The 16,650-nt window shown below is 44.6% G+C and overlaps 1 protein-coding gene across 1 annotated transcript in view; it reads left to right on the top strand.

Annotated features, from left to right (window-relative positions):
- TOP2B (DNA topoisomerase II beta) overlaps positions 1–16,650 on the top strand; it is a gene marked incomplete in the record, with an annotated part of 2,991,925 nt that overhangs the window by 624,551 nt on the left and 2,350,724 nt on the right. Inside the window, 2 exon segments of the mRNA XM_044066877.1 lie at positions 7,747–7,959; positions 8,047–8,220. Of these exon segments, the coding sequence (XP_043922812.1) occupies positions 7,747–7,959; positions 8,047–8,220 (387 nt within the window).

The following is a 16,650-nucleotide window of genomic DNA, read 5'->3' as shown; positions in this document are numbered from 1 at the left end:
AATGGCAAATCGAACTTCAAGCACAGTACTTGCCAGGTTTGGAAAACATGCTGGCAGACAATCTAATCCGAAATATGACAGATCCACACGAATGGAAGTTGCATCCTCAAGTGTTTACAAAGGTAATCCAAGCGTGGGGGAGGCCAGACATAGATCTCTTCGCCTCCCACAGGAATCATCAATTGGAAAAGTTTTGTTCAAGGAACTTTCATCCAAAGGCCTGAAGAGTGGACGACCTTTCATTCAGTTGGACAGCATGGACAGTTTACGCTTTCCCACCTCTGCCTCTTCTGCCCAAGGTGCTCTTGAAAGCAAGAGCAGACAGACCGAAGATGATACTGATTGCTCCAGACTGGCCAAGACGACACTGGTGTACCCACTCCTGAGGAGCCTAACACATACTCCTCCCTGGTCCCTACCTCTAATGCCTCTTCTGCTGACTCAGCACAGCTACAAAACTCTTCACAGTCAGCTGAAAACACTCAAATCTCGCTGCATGGAAAATTCCTTAACACCACAACAGACCCTACTTTCCAAAGAGGTGCAGGATGTCATTTTGGAGGCCAGAAGGCCATCTACTAGAAAGGCTTACTCTGCAAAATGGAAACGGTTTTGCTCTTGGAATGAGAAAAAAGGCCAGGATCCTACAAAACTGAATTTGCCTCTGGTATTACAATATCTAGCTGAGCTGCTGAACAGTGGACTTTCATTTACCTCCATAAAAATCCATGCCTCAGCCATTTCTGCAGAATTCAACACGGATCCACCCTTATTCTCTCACCCACTCTTAAGACAGTTCCTCAGAGGGGCTAAGAATATAAGACCACCAAGGAAACAACCAATACCAGCCTGGGATCTTAATTACATTCTAGAAAAATTAACATTGCCTCCCTTTGAACCAGCTGCCTCAACAGATTTGCAATTTTTGTCCTGGAAAACAGCTTTCCTTTTGGCCATTACCTCAGCTCGTAGGGTTTCGGAACTACAAGCCCTCATGGCTGTGCAGGCCTTTCTCATCTTCCATCAGGACAGGGTTTCCCTTCGAACCAACCCGTCATTTATGCCTAAAGTGGTATCCAGGGTAGCTTTAAATCAAGCCATACACTTGCCTACCTTTTACCCCAATCCTCAAAACAAAGGGGAAAGGCTGCTACACTCCTTAGACATTCATAGACAGCTACGTTATTATTTGGACAGAACAAAGCCTTTCAGGAAATCAGAACAACTTTTTGTGTCCTATGCTGTAGGAGCCCAAGGGAAGCCAGTTACCAAACAGGCAATTTCAAAATGGATAGGCCACTGCATACGGTTTTGTTACTCCTATCATGGAAAAATCTGTCCCTACAGGCATCAGATCCCACTCCACCAGGGCCACAGCTACCTCTACAGCCTTCCTTAAGGAGTTCCTACCAAAGATATTTTGGAGGCAGCCACTTGGAGTTCTGTGCACACCTTCACAAAATACTACCACCTGCCTTTATATTCCAAAACTAGAGCAGGCTTTGCCACTGCTGTGTTGCAGGGCATTCTGGCTCATCCCAGATGTCCTTCAAGGATGCATCTGCAGTCATCACATATGGGTTGTCCTGCCTCAGGCAGCCCTTCGGTCGGCCGGATTCCAAAGTCTGGGTCTGGCCTCGGCTGATGTCGCACTTTCCCCGACGTCAGAGTGCCTGGGGTATAAAAGCATCAGCCGACGCCATCTTCCTCAGTCTTTCTTGCCACGTGGTGCCCGAAGCAGAAGCAGTTCGCAAGTGCCGGTCGGTCAGCCCCTGTGATTCAGCTACCGAAGACTTCTAAAAAGCTAAGTACCCCGTTGGGGACTCTTTCTTGCCTCAGCCGATGTCAGATAAAGTTAATAACTGTTTAACCTGTGGGAAACGCATACCTCATAAGGATTTCCACTCTTACTGCCTCCCCTGCCTAGGCCCAGACCACGACGTCTCGGCCTGTTCAGCCTGTGCTTCCTTCAACCGACGAACTCTTAGACGTCGGTTGGAGTTTGCAGAGGAGTTTTTTTGGGGCTAATTTTGCTTATAAAATGCCGTCGGAGACTCCGACTTCGCATTTAGTCAAAAAAATGGAAGGACAAGGACCGACACACGCGGGCCGCGGTTTCGGCTGAAACCTCGGTCAGGCCTACCGCGAATGTCTCGGTCTCGGCTGAAACAGAGTCCTTGGTACTTCCTACTACCGAAACCACACAACCGACTACCTCGGTCCTGGAGGCCCTGGCCTAGTCGGTCATTGAATTACCTACTGATACCGGTGTCCAGGAACCTTCCGACACCATTACTTTAGATAAGTCTACTCCTGCACGTGGTGCAGCCAGACCCCCTGCTTCCATGTCCATTAAGGCTTTCTCTAGGGCTAAGGCTGCTAAACTTTCTAAGGCTTTGCCTCCCAGAGTTACCTCTCAGAGACCTTCTTCTAGCTCTCAGATTCTTACCCTAGCAGAGGATCTGATTTCATTAATTAGAGGCTCCCAACCTCATCCGGACAGGGGCTCTCAACCACCTCCAGACAAAAGGCCCAGGGTTGAGCCCTCTGATCCACAGTCCTCAGATGAGTCCACGGATGGCTCTGCTCTGTCAGACCACCAGGAGGAGGCTTATTCGGCCTACGAGGATTCTGATGCTGAATAATCTATTCCCTCGGCCTCCCCTCCTGAAGAGTTTTCATTTGGAGAAACATTACACACAATGAGAGAACACTTTCAATGGCAGGGTCAGGAATTCTCTGATTCCAGAAAGAGATTAAGGACCTTTTTACATTTACCTCAGCACAGGCCCTTAGCTATACCTCCTGTTTTGAATGTAATTGATGATGTTTACTCTGATGCTTGTACTGCCCCTGACTCTCTCCCTCCGGCTCCTGCCAAACCTGATAGGTACTACAGGGTCCCGGACTCACATTTTCACCTGTACAAGGCCCACTCTGCTGACCCAGAAACTATTTCCCAGGGCCCTAAAGGGGTTGCAGCTGCCACTGCTAAAAATCCTCTACCCTCTGAAAGGGAGTCCAGAGCATTAGAGAGATGGGGTAAGAAAGTGTATACTTCTGCAACTCTTTCCATGAGGGCATTAAACTGTCAATTCCATATGATACAGTATCAAGAGTATTTGCTAGATAAATTGCATAAGAAACTGTCCTCTTCTGAACCCCTTGATCGTAAATCCCTTCAGGATCTGGTGCATAATTCTCAGCAGGTTAGTAACCATTTCTTGCAGTGTGGTTATGATGCATTGGAAGCTTCATGTAGATCAGCTATGACAGGTGCAGTTTATACGTAGGCATGCCTGGCTGAAGGAACAATCTCTGCCAGACCATGTTAAAGCTAAGCTTTTGGATGCTCCTATGGAAAAGCAAAAATTATTTGGTTCCACGGCTCAAGAGATTTTAAAGAAATTTGAAGAAAAGGCAAAATCTGTGCAAACAGTTAAAGACTTTCTGCAAGTCCAACCTCCGAGATTCAGCAGAAATTGGCCTACTAAGAATTGGTCCTTTCCGGACTCAGACAGATCTCAGAGGCAGGAATAGACGTGCCAGAGGTAGAGGGCAAGCTAGAGGCTCCTACAGAGGCCGTCAGTGGCAGCCTCCCAACCAGAGAGGTAGTGCAGGAACTACAACTGCTACACCAGGACAGACTCCATGACTTTATTTTGACTCCGCCGACCAGGGCCCAATTAGAAGCACCTTTGGGCGGAAGGCTTTCTTTATTCTCAAAGAATTGGCACAGCATTACAGGGGACACATGGACACTACAAATAATAGACAAAGGATACAGGTTCCATTTCCACTCTTTGCCAAAAAGAAAAGGCATGCCAAACCTGCCACCAAATCAGAGGGCAGAGGCTTTGAAGCAAATTACCAACTTAATGCAAATGAAAGCCATAGAAAAGGTACCTCTTTCAGAAGAAGGCCAGGGATTTTACTCAAGATTATTCCTTATTCCAAGAAAAGAAAATCAATGGAGGTCTATTCTCGACTTGTCCGCACTGAATACGTACCTCATTGTGCCAAAATTCAAAATGCTGACTCAACAGCAACTCCTTCCCATGCTGGGCAAGGGGTCTTGGCTGGTGACTCTAGACCTCAAGGAGGCATACCTGCATGTCACTATTCGACAAAGCTGCAGAAGACACCTCAGATTTCTTGCAGGGTCAGAGCATTATCAATTCTCAGCATTGCCCTTTGGCTTATCTACTGTGCCCAGAGTATTCACGAAATGCCTGGCATCAGTAATTGCACACTGCAGACTTCAGGGGATTCAAATCTACCCTTATCTGGACGACTGCCTAATACAAGCGGACAGCAAGCAAACTTTGTTAAAGGACTTGGACTATGCCATTCACCTGTTACAGGCCTTGGGATATACAGTCAACATCCACAAATCAAGACTTGTTCCATCCCAAAGAATAACTTTTCTGGGTGCGGATCTAGACACAACCACCCAGATGGCTTTTCTCACAGAAGAAAAACAAGAACAGCTACCAGTTTACTTTCAGAATCTCACAAGACAAACTCAGATGACTGCAAGGAAAATCCTGCAGGCCCTGGGTTACATGGCATCTTGCATTCTTCTGATTCCACAAGCAAGGCTTCATATGAGGAAATTACAATGGTACCTAAGAAGTTTATGGACTCAGCACAGTCACAGCGTAGAAGCTCTGATCCCACTCATTCCTTGCCTTCAAAAGGAATTCCAGTGGTGGGCTCAAGCCTGCCAGTTGAACAGTGCCCTTCAGCAAGTCAAGAGCCAACCAAACCATCACCACGGACGCTTCAGACCAAGGCTGGGGAGCACACTTGGAGGACAGATGTATACAAGGGCTATGGTCACAGAGAGCTGCACATGCACATAAACCAAAAGGAATTGCTGGCAGTGATACACGCAATCGAGGCCTTCAAACCTTTCCTTCAGCAAGGCCACCTGCTCATAAGGACAGACAACACCACAGTTATGTGGTACATAAACAAGCAAGGAGGCACCTATTACTACCCTCTTTGCAGACTGACAATGAACCTATGGGAACTGGCATTGAAACTTAACATACAGCTTCAACTTCCTTACAGTGTTCTTGGAAGAGTGTACTTTTGTTAGCCCTTACTTCTGCCAGATGGGTGTTTGAGCTACAGGACATTATGGCTTGGCCTAGTGTGTCCCTTCATTCTAATCCCTCTTTTATGTCCAAAATGGTGAATGAGTTGTCTCTTAATCAGTCTATTCATTTACCCACTTCTTTCCCTTCTCCAGAATCTGCCAGTGAGAATGTGCTGCACATATTGGATGTACATAGACAATTCTGATTTTATGTGGATAAGAGTAATTTTTTTATGAATCTGATCAGCTCTTTGTTTCCATTCACCCTAGGTCTGTCCATGCAAACTGTTTCTTCTTGGATTTCTAAAGCCATTTATTTTACTTCCTTTCATGGCAAGAGTCTTCTTTCTGTTAAGGCTCATTCTACTAGAGTTGTGGCTTTTTCTGATGATTTTTTTCAAGGGTTTGAATACTAACTCAATTCTTTAGCAGCTACCTGGACTGCTGTGCATACATTTACCAAGCACTACAAGTTGGATGGAATTTCCAGGGCTAGAGCTGGTTTTGCTAAGACCATCCTCCATGCCTTCACAGATATGGTATCAGCAGGGGACCTGCTTGCCCAATAAGCGAACTGTAGAGGATCAAAGGTTGATGGTAGAATTGCTGATGGATGCCTTTTAAGAATCCTCTCAAAACATTTCATGTCATTAGAAGTTAAAGCAACCGGTCTGTAATCATTCAGGCAGTCCGCTCACTTCAAGCTGCCTGACAGTTTGGGTGCGTTTGAGATGCCTTGAAGCTTTGGAAGCTGTCTGTCTGTTATATCCTTGCAGGATAATAACCCATATAGCTAGCACTACTGCAGCAGTGATCATTCTAACATTTTTGTTATCTTAAGTTTACCTGCAGAACTGTACTTTTTTGGCTAGGAAGTCCAGTAACAATCCATTTTTTGAATGCTAGCAGTGGGCAACATTGTCCTTTGCTGCTGCTAACTGAAATCATATTTAAAAATGGAGTTGTTGCTAATTACCAGATATTGATAATTTATGGTAGGGGCACTTTGTACTTGTTCTCTCGTCCACATTGCAGGTAGTCCATTGAATTTGAAGTGAGGTGGTTTACTTGCAGTAATGTTTCATATTTAAGTTGGAGAAGTTTATATATACCTATAACAAACACTTTCATGTCTGATATTTTTTTCTTTTGCATAATTTGATGGATTTATATAGCAAAACCACTTTTTTGCAGCTTTTTTTGTACGTGCGTTCAATGCTGGCGTCTTCATGCTGCTTGAAATGGCATCATGGAGTTATTGCATGGTTTTGTGGGAGAGTACCTGCTGCACTATTCTAATCTGTGAAGATGTTGCGAAGTATACCCAGTGAAAGCTTATGTGGAAAATGTCATTAATTGCAAATTAAAATTATCTCCGCAAATCAATAACGTATGAAAGGATATTGGCTATTTTGTGCTTGCTTTTCTGTTAGTCTCAAAGGTAACTTAACCTTGTTAATACTGTAGCAACTAGGAAACCAGGCAGCATTGAACACCACATGCATGTACTTGTACAGGAAAGAAAACTGTTCTAAAACTGTTAGCAGCAGTAGGTGGGGAAAAGTGTTACAACCTTGCAAAGATAAAACAATGGAAGAAGGAACAGTGAGCACATCAGACATGCACTCCTGTGGGGGCTTAAGTGTTATAGGTATTTATCAGTGACATCTGAAAGTTTTATAATTAAAGCTTTTATTTAAAAAAAAAAATAAATAAATAAAATAGTAGTAGCTAGTCAGACTTTGCCATCGTCTGTTAAATAAAATGGGAAATTATTGTGGATGCTGTATTTCAGTACATGCCTTTGCTCATTATCTTTAAGTTGTCTTCATTTCTCGATTAAATTAAGTACTGCTGTGTTGCTGCTGGCCACTTCATACTCTTATCTACACAGATATTGTCCTCCGTGAGAACAGACTATTTTGTGATGTAATTTACTTCTGAAGTAGTCAGTTTTACTCATTTGGAGCTGTTTTGGGTATGATGTCCAGCATAGTGTGGAGATTCTGATTATTATTTTGGAGTGCTAATTACATTGTGAGGGAGTCAAAATTATTGCCAAGTAGGCATTTTTATAGTTACCTGATACAAATTCTACCAGCAGTTTCTTTTTCTATGTCATCATCAGTCTCTCTCTCGCCTATTTTTTCTTCCTGTACCTGCTGTTTTTATAGTTTTTGCATATCTTTTTGGCAGACATATTTCCTGGTTTGTATATTTGATCAAGCTGTTTTCCCCTATTTCCATTTTGTAGGCTGTTTTAATTTTAACTCGACCTTTACCAAGTGCCAGTCAGTGTGAAGTATCCAGAATACAGTAAGACTATTGTACTGGTTTGAGAAAGACTTGGCGATAGGTGTATGTGTTTTCCTATTCTGTTCATCTCCTTGGGCACAAGTTATGATACTTCAGTGAAAGATTGTGCCTTTACCCATGATGGCAGATTTTGATTCATACCAAATGATATTGATAGCAGTCTTTTTGTCCTTTGTAGAGAGTGTAGTGAAGTCCTCAGAAAATGCCTACGTTTCATTGATGTCTTGGACAGTTCAGATAAAATTCCAATTTGCTCATCATTTATGATCGACTTTGTGAGTTTGTCGTTTAGTAATCTAATTTTTCTTTTTCTTTTTTAATTGAAGACTTGGATGAACAACATGTTAAAAACAACAGAACAGAAGATCAAATATTTTGATGGCGATGACTACACCTGTGTAACATTCCAGCCAGATTTGGCAAAGTTTAAAATGGAGAAACTAGACAAAGACATTGTGGCACTGATGACCAGAAGAGCCTATGATGTTGCTGGGTCTGTTAAAGGGATCAAAGTAATTCTTAATGGGAAGAAACTACCAGTAAGTTCTTAACTAATGAAAAGAAAATTGCAAAATAATTGGGTTGTTACTTTATTAATCGACTTTTTACACATCTTTTTGCTATAGGTCAATGGATTCCGCAGTTACGTAGATCTATACGTAAAAGATAAGCTGGACGAGACTGGTGTTGCTCTAAAAGTGATTCACGAAGTTGTGAATGAACGGTGGGATGTGTGTCTCACATTAAGTGAGAAAGGCTTTCAGCAAATAAGCTTTGTCAACAGCATTGCTACCACAAAGGTATGTATTTTGAGTTTGCACTCTTTTTATTAACTAGTGGAGTACTTGGTCTGTACAAATGTTTGGTTTACGCACTTATCATTGAGTGACGCATCACATGTTTATTGGTAGAGTAACTTAAAAGCTTTCTTTATAGACAGAGTAAGAAAGTATGTGATCTGATGTCCTCCTCATTCTGCTTCACTGATGGGTTACGGATCCAATCATCTGATCTGACTTGGCCACCTTCCACAGACTTCAGTTTCCAGCCTTGAGCTCCTCCCTTACTCATAATCCTCCACCCCTAGCCCAACCTCTGCAGATCTCATTTGCTGCCAGTGCGTTCAGATGTGGTTACCTGCGCTCGAGCAGTTAAGTGTAGTTTTTCATATTTTTTCTCTACTTTCTAGTTAATTTTATTGTATTTAATGTATTAAATCTTTTTTCCTTCTCTTTTTAGCTTTCGAGGTGCGTTAGGGATTTTTTTTATCTGTCCTTAACCACCTCCTTTTTCTTCAGGCTTTGGCCCTCTTTTCTCTCCTTTTGAATATTTATTTTATATAGATTTAGGAGTGAATTGTTAGTTCGGTCTCCTGTACCATGGATAAGCCTACAGGATTTAAAAGGTTCGCCAAGTTTGAGAGAAAAATTCCACACTTGGACGCACATGATAGATGCGTGTATTGTTTAGGGCCAGATCACCTGGATTCCCCTTGTAGGATCTGTAAGAGGTTTAATCCAAGAGCCATTCAGGAAAGGAAGAACAAGTTGATTTTGAAGTGCCTTATATACCTGCTCCTCTTTCTTCACCAGGGACTCAACCCCCCTGTAAGGATTCGCTCGGCTGCTAGGCCAAGAAATGGCACCACAAGGAGTCCAGTGTGTCTTCGGAGCCTCCTGCCAAGGCTCTTAAGGTTTGAGATCCGAGGACGTCTGCTTCAAGGCCTATGTCATCTCCATCGTATCCTATTTATTTAACAGCTCCAAGTGAGCCTTCGACTTCTTTTAAGTCTCTCGATCCGAAGTCCTAGGATCTGAGCAGTCTTCCACCCCTTTGGACCCATAGATCTCTGGATCCGCAGCCCTCTTCTTGGTCTCCAGGGAGATCCATTACTTCAGTTTCCCCCACAGTGTCTTCTAAGATTTTGCAAACCTCCAGGCACTCTAATCCATTTTCAATGGCTTCCTGCAGATCTTCTCGACGCTTGTATGACGACGTGGACAAAATGGTAAGCTTTACTCATCAAGGCTCACATTCAGATAAGGGTACTTCCAACTCCATCCTCTCATGGATCTGACCTTGTCCCTTGTACTTTTTTCTCCTCCTCCGATCTGTGTTTTACTTTTAGAGCCTTAGGACAGTAGTCTTTTGAGGGATTCTTGGTCAGATCAAAGGACTGTTGTTTTTTTGACGCTGCATCACCTAGACTACCTCTGTTCCTAGGTCCTCTGATAAGAGTGGGTCCCTGATCTGAGATGTCGTGACTGGATCCAAGGGGTGAAGTTTGGCTCCAGTATTTTCAGATCTGTGTCTTCCCCTTTGAGCCTTGGCCCTAGACAGTGCGTGTCCTGTTCAGGATGGCAGTCGAGGTTATGGTGAGCTTCGGCTCCTAGGGAGTTTGGTGGGACTTCCCCAGGGCCTTCGGCCTTCCAGGTTATAGAAAAGGTCTTCTCTGTTGTCAGAGTACCAGACCCTTTGACGTCTGCTCCTCCCCATGTGTCTACATTGAATCTGGTCCTTGGCTCTATCATTCCTGGCCATGGTCAGCCTGCTTTGAAAGACCTGCAAGTCCGTTTCACCTGACCCCTTCCTCTTCCGACTTCTGTCCTGAATATCCCATGGAGGAGATCTCACAGAAAAGGATGTGGAAAAAAAGGCACTTCGACTTCCCTACGTGTAGTCCCTTAGTGAGGATACAGATTATGGTGAAGAAGAGAGGTCTCTCAATTCACCACCAGATGATGTCTCTTTTGCAGAAATCTTGAAGTTGAAAGGTGGCTGGTCTTACAAAACCTTCTCTTCGGAGGAATCCTTTTTCCTGGATCCCTTTGGGGTGAGACCATCTACATCTTGGGCAACACCCCCCCCCCTACACTGGGCGCTTTTATAGACCTAGTCACCCGTCGGGCCTGGAAGGAGCTAGACACCATAGAACCAGTACAAAGGCGTCCGTTCTCCCCCGGAGGACCATACTTTCTGGAGTAAAGGCATCCCACTTGATGCTATAGTGATGGCAGACACTACCATGAAAGAGCTCGCCCTGCAGAAATCAACAGTCCATCCTCCAAACAGGGAGTCCAGAGCGATGGGCAGGTTCAGGAAGGTCACTTATACGTCACTGGCGTTTTTGCTAAGAGCACACAACTGTCTCGCACATTTTATTCTCCTTCAGAGAAACTTTATTAAAGAACTCTTTGAATTTTGACGGGGTGCTTGCCTAAGGAGGAGTTGCTTAAGATTTCTTTTAAGCTAACCACTCTCACTTCCACTGCAAATTCTTCCATGATGCGAGGGGCCCTTCAAAATCAGGGCTTCAGGTAACCCTTTTCCAACAAGCCCTTTCAGTGCTGCTGAAGCGCTGCCAACTCTCCTACTCCAGAGCCAGTTGGGGGTCGTTTTTCTTTGCACTCACGTGCCTGGGCCCATATAACTACAAATGCTTGGGTGTAAAGCATTGTATCTAGAGACTATTACATTCCCTTTTCTCTACCCCCACCAAACATTCAAAAGAAACTCTCCGACCTTCCACCCAGCCAGAGGGAGTTGGCAGTTACCAAAATCACTAAACTGCTGCTAGAGTCATCCAAAAGGTCCCAACCAAACAGATAGGGTCCGGAACTTATTCCCGTTTTTTTTTTTTTTTTTATTTTGGTGTGCCAAAGAAAACAGGACCATTTTGGACCTAAGCAATCTCAACTTGTATGTGAAGAAAGTTCAAGTTCTTCAAAATGAAGATGGCTGTGGGAGGGTCTTCGGTACAAAAGATTGGCAAATGGAGCAAAACAGTATGATCGTGTTCCTTCCCTAGATAAAAGATGCAACGGTCATGTGCATCTTTATGCAGTATCTGATGCCCGCAATGGCATTTTCCCTTCTTAGCTGACATCGACTAATAATAATTACAGCTAACCAAGCTCAAGCAAAAGGAATGAAAAGGTTTCCTCGACAGGGTACTTGGCTTTTTTTTTAGAAGTCATCGAGTGTAGGAGTGAAGCGTGTGATGTGACGTCATCTGTGGCTAAAAAGTTGAGGTTTGTGTGTGCAGAAGTTACATTTAAGGTCCCTGTTTTATGGCCCTACGTGTGAAAGTCCCATGCACGTACAGCAACCATGCTTAAGCTTTTGTATAGGAGCTGATGTTCAGGTCGCCTGAGGTGGGAACTCTGACACTAAGAATACTGCAACATAAGAATAGAAGGACATCTATGGTTATGGTGAGATTTTTCACAGCTGTTCTTTTCAGATGGTGATGGTTCTGTCCATCCTCCCATTGCTAAGGAAGCATGAATGGATGTGCTCCGTGGAATTCAAGGAACACAGACTATCACATAAAAATAGACAGGCACTCCAGAAGTCATCTGCGTTTCTGCCTGGGAGCCAGTCTCTTCCAATTCAGAGCCCTGCCCTTTGGTCTCACCACAGTCCCCCCCCGGGTGTTTACTAAATGCATGGCAGTGGTTACAACTCATTTTCGACTGCAAGGGTTTCAAGTATTCCTGTACTTAAATGATTGGCTCCTGACTGCCCCCACTCAACGTCAACTTTCTCAGGCCAGAGGATATCTTTACCAATTGTCCAACTTTCTAGGCATTACCATAAACCTGGGGAAGTCACAACCACTGCTGGTTCAGACTTTGGAGTTCAGCTGAACACCACTACCCAAATAGCTTCTTTGCCACAGCACCACATCGACATACTGAAACCTGCAAGTTCAAGCCATTCTTACTCTTCCATCTCCTGCCAGGTTGATTCTGTGAGCACTGGGAACCATGGCAGTTGCTTTACATTTGGTTCCTCTAGCCAGGTATTATATGTACATTCTTCAATGGACACCATCTTTTCAATGGTCAGTTCAACATCAGTCCCTATCTTTTCCTATCATGCTGACAAACATTTGCAGATCCCATCTACAGTGGTGGATTCAATCAGATCTGACAATCTGCAGACCTTTCACCCCCCACCCCCACCCACTGTGACCACAGCAGCTTCTTGTGTGTGTGTGTGTGTGTGTGCGTGTGTGTGTGTGTGTGTGTGTGTGTGTGTGTGTGTGTGTGTGTGTGTGTGTGTGTGTGTGTGTGTGTGTGTGTGTGTGTGTGTGTGTCATGGGGGAGGGGGACATTTCCAGTGGAAGATGGTCCAAGGCACATGGACTTTGATAAGAGACCAGTTTACATATCAACGTCCTTGAGATGAGAGTTTTCCTAGTCATTGCAAGCTTTTCAGGAGGCTCTCCCTCTAGGGATAGTTGCTATTCCAGAAAGCCAAATGGTTGAAGACTGTGGTGATCATCATTGCCCCATTTTGGCCTCATCAGGTGTGGTTCCCCTTCCTCTGATCTCACCTCAAACATCCTCCATGGATACTGGAACCCAAACCGGACCTCCTTTCTCACCTGACATTAGGACTCCACCCCAGTCATCATTTTTGGCCTCTCAGAAAGTGTCTACTAAAAAGGTGTACAAGAGTAAGTGGAAAAGATTTTCCATTTGGGCTGCTAATCATCATGCTGACCCTTTTTCAGCTCCTGTTCCTTTGATCCTGTCCTGTCTGGAATCTGTATATAAACAAGGTTCTAGTTTTGCAGCCATTAAGCTCTAGTTGGCAGCCATATCCATTCAGGATCTGTTGCCTCAGCCAGGTTATTTAAAGCCTTTATGAAGGGTATTTTTCTTCTTAGACCTCCAGTCAAGGACCCAACTCCTCCATGGGTTTTGACTGTTCTGCAAGCCTTGACCCAAAGCCCCTTTGAACCAGCTAATGATTGTGACTTGAAATATTTATCCTGGAAGTCCACTTTTCTTGTTGCCATTACTTCAGCAAAAAAGGTCTCTGAATTACAGGCTTTCATCCAAACCGATCTGCATCATTTTTAAGAAAGAAAGTGTTTCCCTCCGTATTAACCCTCATTCATGCCAAAGTTCGCCACTACAGCTAATATTAAACCATTGCATTCAATTGCCAGTGTTCTTTGCTAACTAATCCAACAAAGGTGAATGCTTGCTACATTCCTTAGATGTTCACAGACAGCTACATTTCTACCTTCATAGGATGAGACAGTTCAGAAAATCAGAGCAGTTGTCTCATTTTCACCTAATCATGGTCAAGCAGTATCAAAAGTGACAATAGTGAAGTGGATTACCAGTTGCATTTCCTTTGTTTATGAGAAAAATTGTTTGAAGTTGCCTAGTCCTCAGAATACCCATTCATCAAGCTCCATTGCTGCAGCAGTGGCTTTTTCATCTAGGATTGGGCTAGGGGTGGAGGATAATAGGTAAGGGAGGAGCTTCAGCCTAGAAGCTGAAGTGTGTGGAAAGTGGCTGAGTCGGGTCCGAGGATCAGATCCTGTAACCCATGGGTGAAGCAGAATGAGAGGAGGTTCCTCGGAAAAGATTGCGCAAGAGGAGACAGTTGTATTCCCCTGCTGAGTCACTCACCAAGGATATGGACCTCTGTAAAGGGGACGGTTCCCCCAGAACTCTGTCCGAGGATGTCTCCTTTGGAGACATCTTGGAAATCCTTAAGCTTGAGGGCAGTTGGTTCACCCACCCACCATCCTCTGAGGAGTCCGTTTTTCTGAAGGCTTTCAGGACGGGACCATCTACCTCCTGGTTTTCCTCCCCTGCAGATGACTTTGTAGACCTCATCACCAGCAGGGCATGGAAGGAGATGGATACTGTGGAGCCTTTTCCCAAATGAGAGGACAAGATTTTTCAGTCCCCCGTCTGACAAAAGGCATTCCAGTTAATGTAATCGTGGTAGCTGCCGCCACCAAGAAAGAGCTGGCAGAACAGAGCACATCTGTCCATCCCCCCAACTGAGAGTCCCAGCCGATTGACAGGCATGGAAAGCGGGTTTTCGTCTCGGCTACATTTGGTCTGCGGGTAGTTAATTACCTTGCATATTTCACCTGACTGCAAAGGACTTGGTCAAGGAGGTTACCATGTTCCTTTCTGAGGTACTGCCTGCAGGGAACTAAGTCAGGTGTCACCCAAACTATCCATACTTTCTTCCCTGGCTAATTCATCTATAAGGCTGATTGTCAATGCTACGGAAGGGGCCTCTCGAGCGGCCAGCACAGGCATTGCTATTCGGTGTCATGCCTGGTTGTGCCTTAGTGGATTTGCAGAGTCCTTTAAGGCGTCTTTCACCAATGCCCTCCTTGATGTTTCCACACTGTTTAGCCCTTTGGTCAAAGAGACTCTTGCCTGCAGTACCTCCAGAGGTTGGGGGAGAGGGTTCAATGGCAGATGCCGTCCCAGGGGCAGAGGGTGGTCCGCAAAATCATGGCCTCAGGGAACCCTTCTCTGAGAAGCAGCAACTGCGATGCTCTTCGTGTTTCACTGTTGCAGTCATCACACTTTGGTTATCTGCCTGCAGGTAGCCCTCAGTCAGCCCGAATGCCAGAGACTTAGTATTTCTGTGTCGGTTGCTCTCGCTGTCACTCCAGGTCTGATGTCAGGTCGTCACGGGTATAAAAACTGGCAGCTGATGCTATTATATCAGTCTTTCTTGCCGAGGAGCCCGAAGCAGAAGCAGTTTGCATGAGTGCCGGTCGGTCGCTACCTGAGTTTTTATTTGCATATTGAATTATACTGAAGTCTTCTAAAGCTACTTACCCCGTTGGGGAGCCTTTTTTCTTGCTCTAACCAATGTCAGAAAAAGTTAACAATTGTCTTGCCTGTGGAAAGCAAATACCACACTGAGTTTTCCATTCTTAATGCATCACTTGTTTAGGCCCAGACCACAACGTATCTTGCTATCGGTTTTGTGCCTTGTTCAACACCCGAACTATTCATCGTCGGCACTTACTGTCACTAAATACTTTCATTCTCCTTATTCCAAAATGGCTTTGGTAAGTCGCCCGACTACCGAAAAAATGTAAGGATAATGACAGACCGCACAAGTCCAAAGCTGCTGACGATGCTTTCGTTAAGCTAGTCTCCAGTTTGCCGGTACTCAGTGAGGCGCTTTCGCAGCCTTTGATGCCCGCTTCAAGTGGATTTGCAGGCCTCTACCGAGACCCGTTCGGAGTCCGGTATGCCACGAGACTCAGCTATGGAACCTGCGGCTGTCTCTACCTTGGATGGGTCTGGAGCCGCTGAGCAGGCACCGGCTTCTGAGGAAGTTCTTCGCACTACCCATATTAGACTCAAACCGACTTCTTTCGCGTTTTCAGTTCTGTCTAAAACTACTGAGTTTCTAAGGCCAAGAGTACGTGCTACGCCTAAAAAAAGATGACAAAAACGCATGCACTTGCTCCCTTGCCACAACATCAAATGCTTAAAATGGCAGAAGACCTTAATATGTTGGTTAGGGGATGTCAGCCTTCCCCTGCTAAGAGAAAGAGACCTGTCCCCAGCAGCTTCAACAGACCAAGAGTCCGACGAATCTGAGCTATCTGATTATGAAGACATTCCCTTATCTACTTATGAGGATTCAGATGCAGATGAATCCATTCCCTCTGCTTCTCCTCCAGAGGATTTTTCTTCTGGTGAAACCTTACATACTCTGAGAGCATTTCCACTGGGAATGCCAAGAATATCCTCAGTCCAAAAAGAGACTCCGAGGATTTCTAGATTTGCCACAACATAGGCCTTTAGCAATACCTCCAGTCCTGGATGTTGTGGAGGATGTCTTTATGGAATCCAGTTTAACTCCTGATACTTTACCCCCTGCTCCTAGGAAACCAGACAGGTGCTACAGAGTTCCTGACTCTCACAAATTACTTTTCAAAATCCTACTGCTGACCCAGAGGTCATCTCTCAGGGGCCTTAAGGTATCAAAGCAACTATAGCTAAGAATCCCACCCCTTCAGACAGGGATTCCAGAGATTTAGACAGATGAGGTAAGAAAGTATATACCTCTGCAACTCTCGCCATTAGGGCTTAGATTTGCCGGTTTCACATGCTGAAGTACCAACATATTATGGAACTTACTAAGCTAAAAGTAGCTACCTTTACAGACTGTGCAGAAAATAAAGAATTACAAGAGCTCATGCATTCTGCAAGCCAAGTCAGTAAGCATACATTGTAGTGTCGCTTTGACGCCCTAGAAACATCTTGTAGGGCAGCAGTCATTGGTTCTGTACTGAGAAGGCATGCTTGGCTTAAGGAGCAAACCTTGCCAGACCATGTCAAATCAAAATTACTAGACGCTCCTTTGAATAAGGACAATCTGCTGGGCACCAAAGCAGAAGAGGTTCTTAAAAAGATGGAAGAAAAAGCTAAATC

Source organism: Protopterus annectens, chromosome 3.part1 (genome assembly GCF_019279795.1).
Source record: "Protopterus annectens isolate FY-2018-M chromosome 3.part1, PAN1.0, whole genome shotgun sequence".
Lineage (NCBI taxonomy): Eukaryota > Metazoa > Chordata > Ceratodontiformes > Protopteridae > Protopterus > Protopterus annectens.
Note: the sequence above shows the minus strand (reverse complement) of the source record. Positions and strands in the feature narration are given on the sequence as shown.